Genomic DNA, 19,452 nt, shown 5'->3' on the forward strand with positions numbered 1-19,452 from the left:
TTCCTAACGGCTACTCATTTGCTATGCGTGCATTTGGGCTGCAATTACCTGCGTGTTCAGTCGACTCCATCTCCACGCCAGGCTCTAGCCAAAGTGGACCACTGCAATGGAACTATGCCATTTCCTCGTGTTTATCGTGGAGAGGAGTTTGGTTTGTGCAGCCATATCCTTCACTGCTTCATTAGAAACAAAAGCTAATTCTGGAAAATCTTCTCTTGTAAATTCGGGTTATTCTTAGAATTAAAGCATCATGTTCTTCTTCGGGCAGCATTTCATGCCTGCATCAACTAACCTCAACAACCGACACGTTACTAGGTGGTTACTGATGAAAACAGAATCCCTGAGTTGTGTTTTCCAGGTGACATTTTATGGCTAACCACCTTCTCTAGATTATACTTCATCTTACTGTGTTGCATAAACTTTGTACAGTAAGAGAATGAAGAGAAATTATATCAAAGTCATGAACTGATATAAAACATTTGAAATTACCGAATTGTTGAAGTAGAAAAACTGGGCTGACATACAAACATGTCTTGTATAAACCTGGTTGCATAAAAGTGCTTGTATAAAGGAAATATAATTCTATTTTTGAACATTTTTACACGTTTTCCGTCTCGACGCAGCTTTTAGCTACGTTGGTCGTAACAGACGTGGTTGCAGGTCAGAGTAGCAACAAAGGTGAGAAGACCCCAGCACATGTCGGTGGTCCAGGCCCTGATTGAGGCCTTCAGGGAGAACTTGTCTGATTTTAACACCTGTTCTTCATCAACCTGGCCTAAATGTTACATGACTTGTTGCATCACAGCTGAGGCGCCAAAGGGCGGAACTCAACCAGCCATGTGAAATTTGAGCCAATTAAGAGCAGAAGTTCTTTGCCGGGGACCCGAAGAGCCTGAAGCCCACATATACTTAATTTACACCTAATTTACACAAACTGAGAAAGAAAGAGGAGACATGATATCGATTCACTCATCATGGCCTTGTTCTCGTTTCCCGGGTGGGAGGAGAAATCATGCGGTAAGGGGCCAGTAGGCGGAGCTTAGCCAGCCGTATGATTTGGACCAATTAAGAGCAGACGCAGTATTCCGAAGTTCATGGGGGGCAAGCAAAAAGAAGTCCAGATGGAAATAAATACCGGTACCTGCCCACAATCATAAGAATCTAAGAACTCTTCTGAATAAATGAAAAAACGTCTTCAACCTTATATTATAGTCCAGTGATTGTACGTCAACTTCCTGGACACGTGACTACCTGGATAATGGAGATGAACCTCTGCAGACAATTGTGTTCACCGCAACGTACATTTGCTTCACGTCTTTTGAGGTGTACAGAGGATTGAACGCAGACTGATAAAGAGATAACATATCTCATTTTAACAGGCAAGGATGAGGAGGATGCTCTTCCTCCCACATTGTAAACAAGGATATAAATATCTTCGAGAGTTGAAATCGCAGTGGCGTTCATTGTCTTAAGCAATAACATCAAACAGTCTCATTTGCTCAGCTGTAAAGAGGAAAAGCTGGGAGTTTACTACATTGTTGGGGACAAAGTGCTGTTTCGTCTTCAAAAATGCGAGCATGAAACAAATTCACGACAGCCTGGCTGAAGCCTCTTGTACTTCCTGAGAGCGAAGACTCTGGTCCGAACCAGAAACCACAAACAAACCCCAGACTTTGCTGGATCTGAGACTGATGGGCTATAATGTGGCAAAACAAGAATCCAGAGACGGTCTTGTTTGTTTCCCTGTAAGTTGTATCATTGTGTAGAAGTTTGTGGTTCTCTTACAGGTCTCAAGGTCTTTGAATAGACCCTTACTAACCACACATATCTATACTATGAAACAACTTACAGAGAAGCAACGACAGTGACCGAGTTCAGACGGTAACTAACTCATTTTGCAGCCCAAAAAGCTTTGTGGTCATGATTGCCAATTTGGCCTCAGCAGCTTCAGATATAAGACCATGTTCACATTCCAGGCTGAAGAATCAGATTATTTTTTTGATCACTTACATAAAGTGGTCCTAATTTGATTTATATCTGGTCTCTGCTTTGATAAGCTATGAGGAGGCTCAGCTCAGAATTCATGTCGAGACAAATAGATGAGATCTGACTGGAAACCCGGTTTTGAGCATCAAGTCCCGGAATGTGAACATAGCAGTGAGGTTGGGGGACTGTTTCTGACCTGACCAGGGGCCATCGGGGGAGAGTGACCGAGGGAAGGGCTTTCTAAGTGCCTAAGTGTGCTGGAGCTGTCGCTGGAGCCGAAGCCGGAGCTGGAGCCAAAGCTGGAGCAAGCTCAGCAAGTGTGTAGTCGTGAGAGGATAAACAGTCGTCGGAGTGGGTGAAGTGCGGGGTGTCCTGGTTGTAGCTCTGCAGGGCCTGCTGCTTCTCCTCTGGGCTGTAGTACAGAGAGCGGGGGTGGACTTGCTGGATGTGTCTCTTGATGGTGCTGACCTTCAGTGTGGCCAGCGTGGCCCCGCACACCATGCAGATCAGCCCGTGTCTGCGGCAGTCGTAATCCATCAAATACTCCAACCGCCAACGCACCTGGTAGTTCCTCCGCTGGTCCTTGCCCGGGTAATGGCTGTGGCGAGAGGGCGTGGTCACGGTTCCACTGTCCCTCGGTTTGCACTGTCCTCCGCTCGCGACCTCATCCTTCTTCACCCATTTGCTGGGTGATGTGACATCAGTGTCGCCATCCTCAATGCTCCCTCCTGTGGTATTTAGGAGACCTTCACTCAGGCCGATTTCTGCCAAAACAAACATGAGTACATTAAAACTTTCATTGAATTGCAACTACGCCAACAAATCATTTCCATGTTAACACCTAAACCACCCAAGTGGATGGGTTGTAAATAAAATTGATACCAATTAACAGAAACCAAGATAATTAAGGGGCCCTCCCTGTTTGTGAGAGGTACTGTGGCACTGGACAAATGGAGGGGGTAGGAAGGGGGACAGTTACTGTCCTTACCCAGAAGTAGAGCTTCACAGCCTGCATAGGCATAGCGGAAGAGCTGAAGGTCTGCTCTACTTTGGACCAGACTGCTAGAAACCACTAGAACTTCACCAACAAAGTTTACACAAACACCTGAAGGAAACTTTTGTAATCAAACGTCTGAAGAGAAGTTAGGATACAGATGTTATAGGTTGTTACGCTGCTAAATCAAGACACACTGAAAAAATCGTCACTGTGAATGTTCCTGATTTATTACTGCAGCTCGTCTGAGCTCAGTAGAATAAGTATTGATAGGAGTGTTCATGTATGCTCATGACGGGAAGCAGACCTGGATTATGCAAATGAAATGATTTATTCAGGAATGTAAATGTCATAATCCCTATTTGGACAGGATTACTTAGCTTTCAGGACGTATGCCTGTAAAGTTAGTATAATCACGTCTGTATTGTTTACATACGCTGCCTACATCCATTTATGTAAAGAAAACCTTTACTTATTTAAAGGTTAAACACAGTGAAAGCTCATTTCCCAAAGGAAGGAGAGGAACATTTGCAGAGCAGAGCAAAGCAAAGCAACCAAGGTTCATACTTATCAGGCCTCTTACATGAACACACAAGAGACATTTAACTGGTAGACAATCAATGAAACGCGTCGGGGGAAGGACATGTCAAAACATTTATTAGCTGTACTGACGCATGGACGATTCACACTGACATAGAGACGACACTCGTCGGATCATGTGATCAGTGTCTGACAGAGGCCGCTGTGAGTAAGTAAAAACAAAGACCTTCATTTCACCTTCTTCTTCTGTTGTTTCTCACCATCTTTAACTTGAGAATCTTCGCTGGAAGAATCTTTGGTCCAGGCTGCAGCCATGGCTTCCCTTTCCTGTCTGCTCAGCGTCGTGGTCTCAGGGTGACACTGCTGGATGTGTCGGCGGAAGCTGCTGACCTTGGTCTCGTGCAGGACCTGAGAGCACACCATGCAGTACGTGCCCCGCCCCTGAGGCCCGTAAGCCACCAGGTAGTCCAGGCGAAGCCGCCACGGGTCGCCCCCACGCAACCGCCTCTTTTTGGTTTGGCGAGGAGGCTGAGGTCCCTGCTGTGAAGTGCTGACGCCGCCGTCCTCCGCGATAAGACGAGAGTCCTGAGTTAAAGTGCTGTCACCCTGTGGGTCTATGTTGGCCTCCACGTCCTCCCGAGCAAAGAGGTCCAGCCCGTCTTCTTTGGTGTTGGGCTCTGATTTGATAACGTTGTCTGACTCGTCTGATATGGGACACAGAATCATTAATGATGATTATATCCAATAATCAATAAATAAATAAGGAACATCTACAACTGCACAAAAACATGAACACACCAGATTCTAAATATTGTTATAAATCATTATGTTAATATGTTATATTACTGATATATATATCACTATAACTCGTTTCCATTTATATGTATTTTAAAATGATTTTTAAAACTTTTTTGAAATACCTTATGAAATTTTGAATTTCATGTTAGCTCTTTAAATTTCTTTTTCACATTATATTATTGTATTATCATTCGATTCGGGTTTCAACACTTTACATTCTTTCTTTTAATTTATTTTTTTCTCTTAATAATATTTTTTTTACACTGTATTTGATTTAGGATCTGTTTATTCTATATTATGTTTTCCTCATTTTGTCTCTGCAAGCATTGGTCTCAATGGTCTCCATGGTGATCTTATGATTTGTTTTCTTTATCTATTTCTGTTTTTAACAACTTGTTTTTAACTGTGTGTATGTTTTTCAGTCAAACGCTCCTGAAAACACAACGATGTACACAACAAACCTATATGAATAAAATCTTGATTCCCTGAGGGCTTAGCCTGTTGTTACATGAGCAAATATCATATACTCTATAATGTGTTCTGTCCTTTACCTGTAGCGCCCCCCTAAGGTTAACACCACTGGCCGTTAGATTGATGTATGCCAATCTATCTATCTATCTATCTATCTATCTATCTATCTATCTATCTATCTATCTAATGTAAACTCAATGTATTAGTGACTCGATGTCATCAAACCTGATTAAAAGCCCATTACAGTGCTCTAATGTGTGTCACATGAGCTGATTGTCTCTCACCATGAGTCTGAGCCCAGGCCTGGAGGATGCAGTGTTTTTCCTCTGAGCTGTAGACTAAGGAGTTGGGGTGGGTGTCCAACACGTGGCTCTTGATGTGGTCCAGGTGGAGTGATGGTAGTTGTCCCCCACACACCATGCACAGCAGGCGGCCGGCCTCCGCCTCGTACTCCATCAGGAACTCCTGGCGAAACCAGGCGTGCAGCGAGTCGTTCAGGTAGCGCTCCAGGGTTCTAGTGGACGGTTCGAGGACGTCCTGGTCCTCCTCCTGATGCCGAGGGGCTTCGCTCAGCACAGATTCAGGGGAGAGGCTGGTGGGTCGCTGTGGCTGCTCCTGCGGCGTCTCTGTCTCATGCTGCTCCTCTGAGAATCAAGGAGGATTGGTTTTAGATTGAAGACCACAGATTTCTAAAAAATGACCTTAAGACTTACCGCTCTAATTATTTCCGAATTATGACACTTTTATGGAAATAAAACACTAAACTTTGGTTTAAGTGGTTCAGCTCCACCTCACCTGGGTCGGTTTGGACTTGGTGGAGGTGTGGAAGCTCACTGGGGAGATAAGCAGCCTCAGGATCCAGTAAAGAACATCCTAAATAGCAAAGAAAAAAACTTCAGAGGAGATCACATGGTCATAGCTGATGTACATGACATCAGTCAGATTGACACTCTCTTATCTCCAACACATCAGCATTAAATCATGACATCATCCACTTTTCAGGCCAACACACGAGTATATACTGCCACCTAGTGTCTCCTCCAGAAAACTGACTAAACTCTGCTTTACGTTCCACTAAAACCTGAGATCTTTGCCCACCTTCATCTTCATCTTGAGATGAAGGTCCGGCAGCCGAGCTGTATGAACTCTGACCTCCCCCGAGGCTCAGGTGGCTCTCCCACCCCGAGCGAATCACCTCCTTGTCGGCACCGCTCCACAACAGCGAGTCGGGGTGTTTCTGTCTGATGTGCCTCTTGATGGTGCTGAGCTTCAGGGTGGCCAGCGAGCTGCCGCACACCATACAGATCATCCCGTGGCGCTGAGGGTCAAAGTCCATCAGGTACTCGCTGCGCCAGTACTCGTGGTAGTAGCGTCTGTGGTCGCGGCCTGGAATCCGACTCAGGCCCGGACGTGAAGCCCGGTGGACCCTGGGTTTGCGTCCGGAAGGCCCAGGGATCGGGGAGAGGAGGAGCGGGTGGTCTGGACCCTCAGTGATGCTCCAGTAGGTAGTGCCAGGAGACGTGACAGGCGTGACCATGCCAGCCTCAGATTCATCTTCGCCGTGTCCGTTAACCAGACCGTCATCTTCTGAGGGACGAGGCGGGATAAAACTGTTTACATCTTAAACTTTAATGATTCACATCCACAACAACTGAACCACCACGACTGTTCTGCAACAGAGAAAAACCCAGATCTCAAACTTAGTGCCTTGTTCAAGGGCAACGGGCAACTTCACTGAATTTTCCATATGACTAAAAATGTAATGACACGCTGACAGTAGACGTTTTTAAGGAGAAAAATCAATTGTTCCTTTAATGGTATTCATTATCTATTTTATTATTTCTTAATTAGACTTTTCAGATAGCTGCAGTTAAATTACTCCCTTAAGAATGGATAAACACAGACAGTATGTATACATCATCAATTTGCAACAACATAGTGCTTATATAATTCAGATGTGTAGTTTTTGAAATAATTCACATATATAAAACCCTGTTCCTATACTTCCCTATATGTTCTAATTATGGTTTTATAAGGACAGGCGTACACTGAATGTAAACACTGCTCATCTAAAATTGTGATCCATAACCAAGATTATTGCGATTTTTCTGTGTTCCATGTATTGTCCGTTAGGAGGCAGCAGTGAGCGCGCTGCCTGGGTGCTGTTGAGCCTTTGTTTATAGGAGCCACACAGACTGAGGGGCCATGCTGCTCCGCGGCTTTGTCCCTGACGCGGATTAACTGATGTCTGACAATGTCCGCGGCTCTGACAGCCCCGCAGATCCACGCTGTGTGACAAACAGAGGCGATAATAAAAGTGCGTGTTTACCTCCTAAGTCGCTCTCCTCTTGCGTGGCTTCCTCCTCTCCGCTTATTATTAATGAGAGAAGCTCGGGCTGCTCGGCGCACCGGAGGTCCACGGGTTCGCTCTCCCCCGCGTCTTTCTCTTCCATCCCGGCCCGGCTCGGCTCTGATCCGCTGCGTGTTCCTGCTTCAGTGCGGGTTGAGGCGGGACATGTCACACTAACAGCTCGTTGCCTCCCTCACCAACATGTTCCAAACGCTCGGTGGCTCGACACGCAGCTGGCAGCCGCGCTACAACGCGCCCATCGCCGTGTCCCGCACCGCACGCGCCCCGCACGGGAGCCAACTTAACTTTTCACGGAATCACGCAATCGTGAATTCCGCCTCGAATCGTCCCGTCGCGTCGCGCCGATCAGCGTGGACGCGCCTTAGCCAGGCCTCCACTCATGTATTTTAAGGCTCTTGCTTGTCTTCAGGGTGGGGAGCCGGACTAGGGGCCCCTGGGGCTCCTTAAGGGGCTCCTGGGTAAATTTAAAGAGACAGTAGCAGCGTCGCTCACGTAGAGCCACCCCGGGGGGGCCAGAGGGAGCAGCGGGCGCTAATGCTGATAAGCTGCTGAGAGCAGAGCTGCACTTATCACACAAACATGCGACGAACAGGACGGAAACACCCAGCAAAGCGGCGCTGAGACCTACAGGCGGAGCCGAGGGCCCCCAGAGCCCCGCGCAGAGGACTGAGAGCTGGGGGGCCCACATGGAGACCAGTATGTTAGCTCAGTGTGGAATCTTGTTACAGCACGCACACACACACACACACACACACACACACACACACACACACACACACACACACACTTGATCAGTATTGCTTTTAGTGAAGATATTTATACTATGACTCTGCCCACAATTACTACTAGTTCTACCACCACTACAACACATACTGCTTATTAGTATTACTATGATTATAAAGTTCACTGAAGAGATTTTTCCATCCCAAATGAATATTCTAATAATAACAGTAATTGTATAGACATGTACATATATATTTGGACATTCTTCTACTATGATCTACTCCACAGTTTAATGATGATAAAGTTTAACTGAATCTCATCCTTGATGCATCTGTTCTCTTTACCAATGGAGGAAACCAGAACACTCAAATGATTTACACGTAGTCAATCCAGACTCAGATTCAAACCTAGGATGTTCTTGACATTGACAAAGCCTGAATAATGAAATTTGAGAGACATTTGTCCAAATTGTTTGTGTTTACTTGAAGATGATCTGGCGGATATATGTAATTTACTGTCAGATATTGACTTTGTTATTGGCCTCTTAAATCTACTATCAGTCCGGCTTTGATCGATCTCATCAATCCAGGTCAGCTCCAGGAAAAACGATAAATCAGTGGACCTTTGTCCAGCTGCTTTGTGTTGGAAATACAATTCAATTCAGACAACTTTATTTATTCCGATGAGGACAATGAGCATCTTTACCTTTTACACTATACACAACACCAGGCACAGAGTCACATCAGTAAAATCTGTTAGTACAGTAGGTGCTCATACCTCCACCAAGTCCAAACAAGCCTAGACAACGTGTGTCTTGTTCTGATAATAAAACTGTGAAAAGAGGAAGAAACGTCTAAAATAATTGCATTTCTCTGTAACCACAAAAGATTCAGAATCAACATCATCACAGCTACACAATAGTGGTTATTGCATATTTCTGCTCTTGTAACATTTGGATTTTCTTGAAATATTCTGACATTTCGACATCATTTTATAATTTTATGATCAAAGAATTGTGAATTACATATGATTAAAATTATTTTTGGTCTCAAAATATCACAATAAGCTTTAACATTGTGATTCTATTCCAATCATTACATTACGACGAAACATTACGACCTTTGCCATTTTGAATTTTACAACATAATCATTCTAATTTCTTCTTCTCTTTCTTTTTGTAGCTACGGTGGCCCTAACACATTATATGATTCTAACGCTATAACCATAGTAACGGATTAAGAGAGCGAGAGACCAGAGACGGCTCGCTCGCTCGCTCGCCCGCACGCGCGCGCCCGCACGCCCGCACTCGGCGCGAGCATCCAGGTCCCACATCCTGGTACTTTTCAGCGTTGTCAAGGCAGCCTCAGAGCTCGGCTGTCTGTCGGAAAGTATCTGCAGTGTCCTGGCACAAAATCTGTCCAAAACGCCCCTTAAAAGTGTCCCGGAAAGTTAAGTGTAACTCCAAGGTAACGGTTGTGCATGTTTTACTTCCACGTGTTTGCGAGTGTCCTTGTTTAGGACGAGAATCTGCGCGTTTTTGTCCTCTTTTAGTCAGGCAGCACTCAGACAGGCGCCAGTCCGTGTGGACAACAGAAGGAGGAAGATTTTGTCCATTGTGCCGCTGCCAGAGACAGCGGCGTTTCAGGCCCGATTTAGCGCAAACGTGGCAACGTTTTCGCATTTTTACGCGTGTTTTGGTGACTTAGCTTCGACTGATTTGTTTCGTATGTATACAGATGCAGAATAAAGCGTGAAAATGGCTCACGACAGATGTAATTAGTGATAGAAAGGGACATGTTTAAAGGGACAGTGTCCTTCCGCTTCCTTCCTGCTTCTGCACGGTATGTTTGTTTTGTGTAAATGCTCCAGCTTAAAACGCTAAAATGAAACCTTAAACCAACTCTAAGGGTTGTTTACTGTCTCACGTGGAAATCCTGCTATGTTGTAGCCTGATGGGCGTTTGATTCCCTCTTGTCCTTTGTATGGCAGTAATTGTGAACGTAAAGACAACAAACGGGGCGCAGTATGTGTAGGAAGGTATGGAGGTTAATTCATACCACAGAGTATGAATTTGAATTACATATGCTTTCTTTCATCTGACACTGAATATTGAGTAGAGACTGTAAACAAGCAAATAATTATGCACATTTTAAAATCCCAAAAAGCATAAAATTCAGTCTCAAAAGGGGCTGTGGCTCCAGTGCTTAAACTGCAGATTCCTAAACGGGACGTTCTGAGCTGACCTTTGCTGCACTCTGTGAGAGGGCAGAGCGGGTTTGCCGGTTTTGTTTACTTAAAGCCTTCTGAAGACTGCAGAGCTTGTTACATGTGGGTACAGAACCCTCTAGCCACACCTAAAGTAAGGAAGTCTTGCATGAAGTCACCTGTATTCGAGTATGATCAGTCACTTGGTCTCACGTGACACCAACATGTCATACTTCTTTCCAAGTTGTGTGTAAATTTGGCCAAATAGATAAACGATCATGCTAGAGAATCCTGACAATGTATAATCGTCTTCACATCCTGTATTAAGGGGACTTGGCTCTTCAGTGTTCCTCCATACTGGCTACAGACGGGCTGGCCTCTTGTCGGAATGCAAGTTATAAAATATGATTATGAGTTCAACTTTTGCTTTTATCTCATCGGCTGCAAGGTTGCTGTGGTATCTGCTCTCATTCATTATATTTGTTCTTTTTTTATATTTCATGTACATCATTATAGTTGATATTGTTGTTTTCAATGTTCTTATGCTTATGAAATTAAGGAATTTGTACTCTTGCTTGATTAAGTATTATGTTGTGTGTGTGCGCATGCTCATGCGACACAAGCATCCCGCAAGTGATAAATAACTTTGTTTTGAACTGAATTGAATATGAAAGATGATATAAATCAATAATTGTTTTGTTTTCCTTTATGTAGATGTATATGAACGAACATCTGGAAGTTACAACAATAAACCTATGTATGTTCTTCATAAGTTAATAGGTACATTTATTTTGTGTCCTTTAGAAGCGGGCAGATTGATGTGATGTCTGAAGAAGCGGAATGAAAACACCTCCTGCCGCAGCCGATGGGCAGGCGACATTAGCGCTAGCCATGTAAGTGGAAGGATTACAGAATGAGGAGATGAAGTGAATCACGGTGACGAGCGAACAGGTGGACCATCGCAGCTGGCCATAGCATGCCGTCCCACCGCTATCGGCCTGCATCGGAATACGATGATGCCACCCTCGCCCAGAAAAGAGAATACTGGAGGACCAAGAAACGAGAGCAGAGGGCAAGATTGACGGACCAGAGGGGAACACTAAAACAAGGCAAGCAGGGGGAAAATCCACAGCTTCTCTCATCTGTGTCTTGGGCTGCTTCCTCTTCTTCATGGCAGAATCACAATGTTTCCCATGTGCAGCAGAGTGGAAACGCAGGGGGAAATGATTCCGGTAAATCTGCTCTAAGCCAAAAGGAGAAGCAGCTCCAGACAAGGAAACTCATGAGAGTCTCGCCTCAGTTGCCAGCATCGAGTTCGGTCTCAGCCAAAGTTGCTGGCGACAACAATGCCACAGTGAAATGGCTGCCAGCAGGAGGCGCTGTGAGCAGATCCGTTACCTCAATCAAACCCAGTGGAACCCAGTTTAACACCACTTCCTCAGTGCCTCCAGTCAGAGTGACCAGAATGACCATCACCAATGGCAGCTCCACTAAAGCAGCATCTCAGCCATGTTTGTCGATGCAGGGTGCATCGGTGTCCAAAGCACAACTTAAGGCGCAAGTCGCATTATGCATTCAGCCCAAACCGTTATCCCCTAGAGTGACCACCAATGCCATTCGTGTGTCATCTCCGTGTAGCCCCGTTCATATCAAAACGGAGGGGAAAGAAGCAAACACAACACCTCAAACTGGAACAAAGAGTGCCTTGATCACCACGCTGGCTAAAGGTCCACCGGAGTCCGAGGAGGAGCGGGCAGCCAAGCGCAGAGAGCAATGGCGTATCAAGAAACGAGAGCAGAGGGCAAAGCTGGCGGCACGACTCAAAGGCAGAGAACGCACACAGGGCGGCGAGGGGAAGCCTCAAAGACAAACGGCACAAACAGCACGATGCGTAGAGGGCACCGTTCTCCCCTCACAGTTTCTAAGACGAGCAGGCCAGAGGCGGTGTCTTCCTCGAATCAGGCCCTCGTTTTCATTCTCCAGAAGGGAGAATGATAAACTCCAAACAGGGGCAGCAAGGTTAACCACAGCTAAACTTAACCTGGACCAGCAAGCGGCACAGATGAAGATGCAAAAGCCACAAGGGGATAGGATGACGCTGACGGCTATCACACATGGTGCTAAGAAAACAGCAGAACCAACAAGAAGGCTTCCTGCTTTTTCATACCTGTCTTATACTACCCGAGGAATCGGAAGATGTAGGACACCTAGACAGAGGTTCATTGAAGCCCAGAAGAGTTTCCTGAGTCAAAGAATTATGCGGGGGAAATCCTTATCTCCTGCTGCTGTCTTCTTTAGTAGCAGAAATGCCCCCAAAATCGACCCCAACGACACGCCTGAGCAGATCATAGCCAAGAGGCGAGAGTACTGGCGCGTGAAGAAGCGCGAGCAGCGGGCCAAACTGTCCATGGAGGTGAAGGCTCGGCTAAAAGAGAAGGACTCCCTCATGCGAAGGGTCAAACGGTATCAGAAAATCCTTGAGGACATGAGGAGGGCCAGAGCAGAGGCCTGCAGCAGCCTAAGCCACGCCTCCGAGACTATCGGAGGGTTCATCAAGGAGGACGGGACTGTGACTAATAACATCCCCCACGTTCCCACAGCATGCAAAAGCGACGAAGTTCATGTAGGTTTAAATAATAACTTAATTACTCAACCTCAGCCTCCACTCTACAGCAAACACAAAGGAAGAGTAACCCTGAAGGTAAATCAGCCTCCACCTTTACTCCGCCCAGCTCATGTGAAAGTTTCATTTCCACTCGCTGTAAACTTGGTGAGCAAACCTCAGAAATTGCTGATGGTCGCACCAACAACTCAGCTGGAAAGCACAACGACGGCCGTTACTGATTCACAGACTCAGCTCACACTCACTCATCCTCATGCACCTGAAAACGCCGCTACCAGAGGGTCAAAGCCAGGAGGCTGCATCATGAAAATGGCCGTTTCGAGTTGCGCACCGCTAACGTCCACGGCCCCTGTTGACGCAGAGTTGACGGAGGAGGAGAGAATGGCGAAGAAAAGAGAGTACTGGAGGGTTAAGAAGCGAGAGCAGCGAGCCGCTCGTGCTGCTCGGCTGAAGCACAGCGTTCTGCAAGCTAGAGCTAACGCTGCCTTCCATCGCAGGAAGATCCATAAGCTTACCTCTGCTCAGCAATCGGCATCAGGCACTGTTCCAATGAGCAGAAATCGTACAAACAGTGAATATACGCAAACTCAAATCAGTGTGGCTAATACCATTGAGATAAAAAAAGAGATTGAGTTTGCACCAGTACTTGACCTAAATCCTCAATCGGAACAAGCCATCTGTCCAGAAATCAACCCTTCAGCACCACCGCCACCCCCTCAGCTGGAGCCCGACCCGGCCCTCAGCGCTGACAGCCAGTCTACCACACTCCTAGCTGTGGCCTCCATGAAGAAACTCCTGGAGGAATCCCTCAGCTCGGTGACTGAGTGTAAAACAGAGCCTGGTTCCTTCAAGACCGAAGCGGATGAAAGTCCACCCGAACAGGAGATGAAGCAAAATTTACCTCAACCCGAGGATGTCATTAATTCTGTTGCACCAGTGACCAGTGATGAGTCACCAAGCGCTCATCTCAAAGACTCATCCCAAATTAGCAAAACACTCCTTCCTGCGTCTGAAGAAACATGCCCACATTCCATCTCTGAGTCCTCATCTCAAACACCTCCACACGTAACGATCTCTCCGTCCACCAAAGCGCCGGACAGCCCGGCCCCTGCTTCTCCACGTCGAACAAAGAGAGTTCGTGCCTCCAAACTGGCCCATCAACATTGCTGCACCCCAGAGCCGCCTAAGCTGCACCACCCGCCCTCGGATCAACAGCGACAACACTCGGAGCAGCAGCATCCAGCGCAAGACGACAACAACCCAGAGTCGGCACAAAAGCAATTCCACAGCGCGGTGACGGTGGACGGCAGCATGAACAGCCTGCAGAGGAAGAGGGAGTACTGGAAGATGATGAAGAGGCAGCAGAGGGCCAGGTTAAAGGCCAGGGTGAACAGACTGGGAGAATGCAGCAGACGCATTTACCCGAAAAACATCCAGGTGAAGTGACCAATAATAATGTGATCACAGCAATTAATCCTCCATTGATTTGTTTGCCAGATTCAATTTTGTGATATTTAGTTGCAGTTTCAATGTGTTGTGATATTTAAAGTAATAACATTCTGTTAGTATTGCTATATGATAGGAGAATTTCTGATGCAACTGAATCTTACTTAGGTATGTTAACTAAGAAAAGTTTGTGTCCATAAACTTTTTACATCTTTTCAGCGCTAATCTAACATTTTCATTTAAAGTGCACATCTAAATCTTTTTTCCGTGATTAGTAACTCAACGGAGTAATTCACCAAAATACATCTGAAGAGATTTTCACATTTGGGACTTGATAGGTGATAAATATTGAGAATATTGTAAAAGTAGTATGGTCCTCCATAATTGTGTAGAATTAATAATGTCAGTTTACCAAGTAGCATAACTTGTGTGTTTGTATCTAAAAATCACTCTGTATTCTTGTCTTGCAGGCTCCAAATATAATTTCTGGCGCTCTTAAGGGTGTTAAAGCAGCCGTCTCTGCTCTGACTGCAGTGACCAGCATTCCCACCCTCCTGGTTGTGAGTCCTACCACATCCAGTGCTGGGCAGTCACTGGACACACTCCAGGTCAAACCGGCCATCACCAGCGTCTCCTGTTCACCCAACCAGGAACCACCGGGGCCTTCCCAGATTGTGTCAGACAGTGTTGGAGATTATTCCATTGTTTCCTTGCTTGGGAATGGGATGGACAACATGCAGGCATTGGTTGATGATGAACAAGCCACAGCATCCCCACAAAAGTGGATGTCTGAGGTGTCAGATAGCACAGATGTGGACTCAGCCCCCTCACTTCCTAGTCTGGAACCTCCAGACAACCCGCTGACCAGCATCACCCTGCAACCAACTGAACTCAGTCGAGCTCCAAATTCCACCCAGAGTCCTTCCAAAATCCCTGACGCTCAATCGCCGACCTCACAGCATTTACTCCCGCCTCCCATCAAGCTGACACCTATAAGCACCATGGTTCCTCCGAAGCCTATCCCAGGGGAGTCTGAGGAGGACTTTATGAAGAGGAAGAGGGAATACTGGAGGATCAAGAAGAAGGAGCAGAGGGCAAGGAAGGCAATTCAGGACAAGGAGCTCACTCAAAGGAGTACCTCCAACTACTGGAGACCTGCCCTGCCTGTCCAGGGCACTCAGGCTTTGCAGGTAAACAAAAACCACTTCTGTTATGGGTTACAGGTTCTATGTTGGTTCCTTTTGCCTGGTGTTCCAGCAGCAGCATGTGTGTCTTTAATTTGGCAAAATCTTTTGATTTTCCGATCTCTTGGACAGATCCCTGAATCAGTCCAATTTCTAGACGGTTCTTCAAAAAACATGTAGTTTCTTTTGGAGGTCCTGCTTGTTGACCGGTGTGCTAACGGGTACAGAAATTGCCAAGTTGCAGGATAAAACTTTATCGGCATGCTCACTTGAACATCTTGAAATGTCCCTGCTTTTTGGCTTTTGTCCATCTGTGAATTTGGCTCGATTCTGAGGAGGACGATTCCTCTTCATGCATGCATCCTCTAATTCCGTTCCCCCATGACAGCAGTATGACAAAGTAGATTTGTCAAAGGTGTTTTGTCGTATGTTTGTTGTGGTTTGTGTGTTAACGTCTCTGTTTTTGACTCCCCATGTCTCCTCCTATCTCTCTGCAGGACTCCAGTCGGTGGGAGAAGTCCTCTGATGAGTCTGAACCGTTAATGAGGTGTGAAATCTGCTTTGCTTCTACTCTGCACGCCCCATTAGCATCCTATACGTCATTGAATGTAATCGTTTCCTTTACAGTGCTACCTTAGACGCTGACCTGACGTCGTTTCCATTCCCAGCTTACACGGTTCCATTAGAAGGTGAAGTATCTCAATTTAAGTAACTTTCTGTTCCAATGGATGTCGATGTTCCTCCTTTGTTTAACCAAATCAAAATTCTTGTTAACACCAGAAGTTTTAGGTTGGAAATGGTGTAAGCAACTTTCAAGCCACATTCTGTATCGCAGCATTGTGCTAGCATGACAGTGTCAACAGTTAGTCTCAGAACATTTGGCTAAACCTGAGTCTGCAAGTGTCCTTACCGGGCCACCGTACAGAGGATAAACCAAGCTAGACTAACGCTAAGCTAGCTAAACAGGCCTTGGCGTTGATTTTAAACTTTTTTGTGATTTTTGTACGTCACATTGATCATTCATACTTCGCGGGCTACCTAAGCATCCAACCGATACAGATATATATAGATAATATGCATCATTTGGTAAGCTTGTGTGACACAGGAGTTATTCCCCCTGGTGTGTGTCTAAACAGTGTGCGAACTAGCTAATAATCAGTAAATGTGGAGATATAAATACACAAAATCCAGGTTTGATTTGTTTTTGTGGTATTACACATAGGGTCCTCACATATAAGAAGGTGGTGGTTTGCATCTGGTGCTGGCTCTGGCCCTTTCAGATTGTAGTTTGCTAGTTCTTTGTTTTGTGCAATGACTTAAAAGGCTGCTTCCTCAAATTTAGATCCTAAAATTGTTCTCCGAAACTTTAGGAGAATCGTCAAGATTTGGCACAGGTGAGGATGAACGATTGACGCAGCAAGACGGCTCAACGGGTAAACAAGACAGAAAAGTTTGGGATCCGCTGACCAAGGATGTTTATGAGTGATCTAATACTCCTTCAACTTTGTCTTCCAGATGAATCGGAGCTCGGATTCACGGACTACGAGCACAATAATGGCGAGGATGATCCAGTTTCAGACCTGGTGTGGAGGAACCACTACCTCATGGACTATGACCCACTCAACCAGCTGCTCGTGTGCATGGTGTGCGGAGAGCTGCAGTACTCCCACAGCCTGGAGGGGGTGAGGGCCCACATCGACGAGGCCCACCCGGACACCCTGAACCTGGAGGCCAGGGAACGCCAGCGCATACTGGAGTCGTGGGACGAGCAGGTGTCCCAGCGGGAGCGCTTCTTCATCAGCCAGCTGCAGCAACACAGCGAGGCTCTGACAGGTACAGTGTGACCACATGAGGAGATTTGCACAATATGAAGTTACAAATTGAAAAATGTGTAATGGAAATACCCCCAAATAGAACAAGAAAGTTTTTATAGATGTAATGTTTGGCTGATAAAGAAGTAATTCATCGAGACACAAAGTAACAGCACAACTCAAGAATTGATGAAGAACTGCAAGGTGGTCCATATTTGTCTGAATGCTCTTTGTAGAACATGGTGTCAGTGTAAACCTGCACATACTCATTTCTCTCTTTACAGCCCAAACATTTGACGGATATGAGGATAGAATGATAATTAATTCCCAGAGAGCCACAAAATGGTAGAAAGCTGCTCTATGTTTACTTCTCATCTTCATATCACCAAGCTGATTCATTAATGTCTTCGATTTTGTTTTGCAGAATCTCACCGAAACTGAAGACGAGAAGGAACAGCTGAAGAGCTCGGACCACATGAGAAGAAGTGAAGGCTGTGTTTGGACGAAAGGCACCTTTCCTCTGGTTCTGATGAGGGTTTACGGAGGTCCACAAGTCACAACTGAGGCTATGTGACAGCAGTAAATGGCTTTAAAGGAACATTTACACAAGTTTGCCATTTTAAGCAGTCAGAGGTGAAGGGGAATTTCAGTTTCACCTCTACAAGTGCTTAGCCTAGCTCGGCACAAAGACTGGACTGGAAGAAGAGGGAACTGATAGTCTAGCTCCATCAAAGCTATAAAACCGTTTCTCGCTTGTGTAAAGGATTCTCACAGAATTACAGTGGAGTAAATCAATGTTCAGGTTCTACTGAAATCCCCCCCAATAATATTGTGTTTGATGCTTACAGACAAAATGGGTTGAGTGTTTTTGTTTAATTGAGAAGACGTTAAATTTCCCGCTGACACTGGATTTGACCGCAGAAGAGAAACCTCAGAACGTTCCTTTTGCACTGTATTTATCCGTGTTGAGCGCTAAGTAGAGAGACAGCACTGACAAGCAGTTAGAACATCTCAGTGAACTGCCTGAATAGTGAGCAGGAAACAGGAGCAAATCATTTTATGTCAGACGTGCAACTGCCCACTGCCCAATCATAAACATGACGTCGGAGATCTCTCCTGTCGTCACACAGATAGGAACGCTTTCCCAGTGTCAGCCACATACAGGAACAAACTGGTTACGACACACAGCACAATATTTACAGTGTCTCTTCTGTTTTAGCAAGACTGAGTATCTAGGTCGCTGTTGGAAAAATAAGGGATTTTCAGAACAGAAGTCGTACATTTTAGTGAAAAAAAAAACTTTTGAAAAACAAGTTGCAAAAATGTAAACTTTTTTCCTTCGTAGATATTCTGACTTAATTCTGTCAAGATTCTCACTTTTTTTTCTGGATATTACAGCTTTATTGTCAAAACATTTCATCTTATTTCCTGAAATATGACTTTATTCTTGATAGATCTCGAAAGATCACAACTTCATTCTCTTATTTTTATTATCGTAACATTGTAACACATCGTAACACACAACTTTTTTCTTTTAACGTTTTGTCTTGTTTTTCTTGAAATGTTACGACTTTACTCTTGAAATCTCTTTTCTAAAGGTTTTTCCCACAGTAGCCATGTGGCAGTTTAGACACTTTTGTATAAAGATTTTCCTACAGCTTGCTCGTTACTTCGTAGGTCTTTGCATTGGCGTCCTCTGCAGATACCTGAACAGTTTTCCATGTTTTTGTAACAGTAAACGCAACACGTACATGAACTCTCTGCATTGTAAATACACAAAATACTTGGTTCATACGATGCCAAATCTTTCGACTCTGCCGTTTGACTGAAATGTGAGTTTATTTATTATTTATTGAATCTCTTCTATTACGGATTGATTGCTTAGGTGGATCCTCGTTAGAGACGCAAACACTGAGGATCCTACGGTTTTCCTGCATGAATCGTGAACGGATAATGTGTTGGATATCAAAGAGGATCTCTGGAACGCATTCCCATGTTTTATTTATACAAGCGAGGATCAGGCGTAAGCTGAGCTGTGTCCTGTTGGGGCTCCAGACTTGGGGAAGAAAAAAACGTGACGACGCGCAGCAGACTGGACGATTTGACTTAATGTAATGATGAGAATGTAACTGTGACTTGTTTACCGTTTAAAGGGAATGTTCAGATGCCTTTTCTGTAATAAATCTTTTGTACATTTGGGCTCATTTAGTCTTTGGCTGTAGCTTCACACTGTTAAATACCCACGATGAGGTTGAAAAAAACCAAAAGATTGTATTTTATGCTATTGATCTACATTCTTA

General features: G+C 45.2%; 2 protein-coding genes across 5 annotated transcripts; one reads left to right on the top strand and one right to left on the bottom strand.

Annotated features, from left to right (window-relative positions):
• Window positions 1-269: 269 nt before the first annotated feature.
• zfta (zinc finger translocation associated) lies at window positions 270-7,668 on the bottom strand. The gene is made up of 6 exons (XM_076150382.1): window positions 7,119-7,668; window positions 5,888-6,376; window positions 5,585-5,662; window positions 5,074-5,433; window positions 3,781-4,224; window positions 270-2,750 (listed from the first exon to the last, which is right to left on the bottom strand). The coding sequence occupies exons 1-6, from the start codon at window positions 7,240-7,242 to the stop codon at window positions 2,227-2,229; spliced, it is 2,019 nt and encodes a 672-aa protein (XP_076006497.1). The 5' UTR covers window positions 7,243-7,668; the 3' UTR covers window positions 270-2,226.
• Window positions 7,669-9,199: 1,531 nt separating this feature from the next.
• LOC143000957 (uncharacterized) lies at window positions 9,200-19,354 on the top strand. 4 transcript variants are annotated; one of them, XM_076150605.1, is made up of 8 exons: window positions 9,200-9,349; window positions 10,893-14,148; window positions 14,628-15,347; window positions 15,839-15,888; window positions 15,969-16,030; window positions 16,712-16,735; window positions 16,857-17,174; window positions 17,577-19,354. In XM_076150605.1, the coding sequence occupies exons 2-8, from the start codon at window positions 11,065-11,067 to the stop codon at window positions 17,591-17,593; spliced, it is 4,275 nt and encodes a 1,424-aa protein (XP_076006720.1). In that variant the 5' UTR covers window positions 9,200-9,349; window positions 10,893-11,064; the 3' UTR covers window positions 17,594-19,354. The 4 variants fall into 4 exon arrangements, with proteins under 4 accessions (XP_076006720.1, XP_076006782.1, XP_076006619.1 ...); XM_076150504.1 differs by having other exon boundaries at window positions 9,201-9,349; window positions 16,712-16,774; XM_076150586.1 differs by lacking the exon at window positions 9,200-9,349 and adding an exon at window positions 9,360-9,724 and having other exon boundaries at window positions 16,712-16,774.
• The last annotated feature ends 98 nt before the right edge of the window (window positions 19,355-19,452 follow it).

Source organism: Genypterus blacodes, unplaced genomic scaffold (genome assembly GCF_046128005.1).
Source record: "Genypterus blacodes isolate CSIRO-AG114 ecotype Tasmania unplaced genomic scaffold, CSIRO-AGI_Gbla_v1 ptg000002l_1, whole genome shotgun sequence".
NCBI lineage: Eukaryota > Metazoa > Chordata > Actinopteri > Ophidiiformes > Ophidiidae > Genypterus > Genypterus blacodes.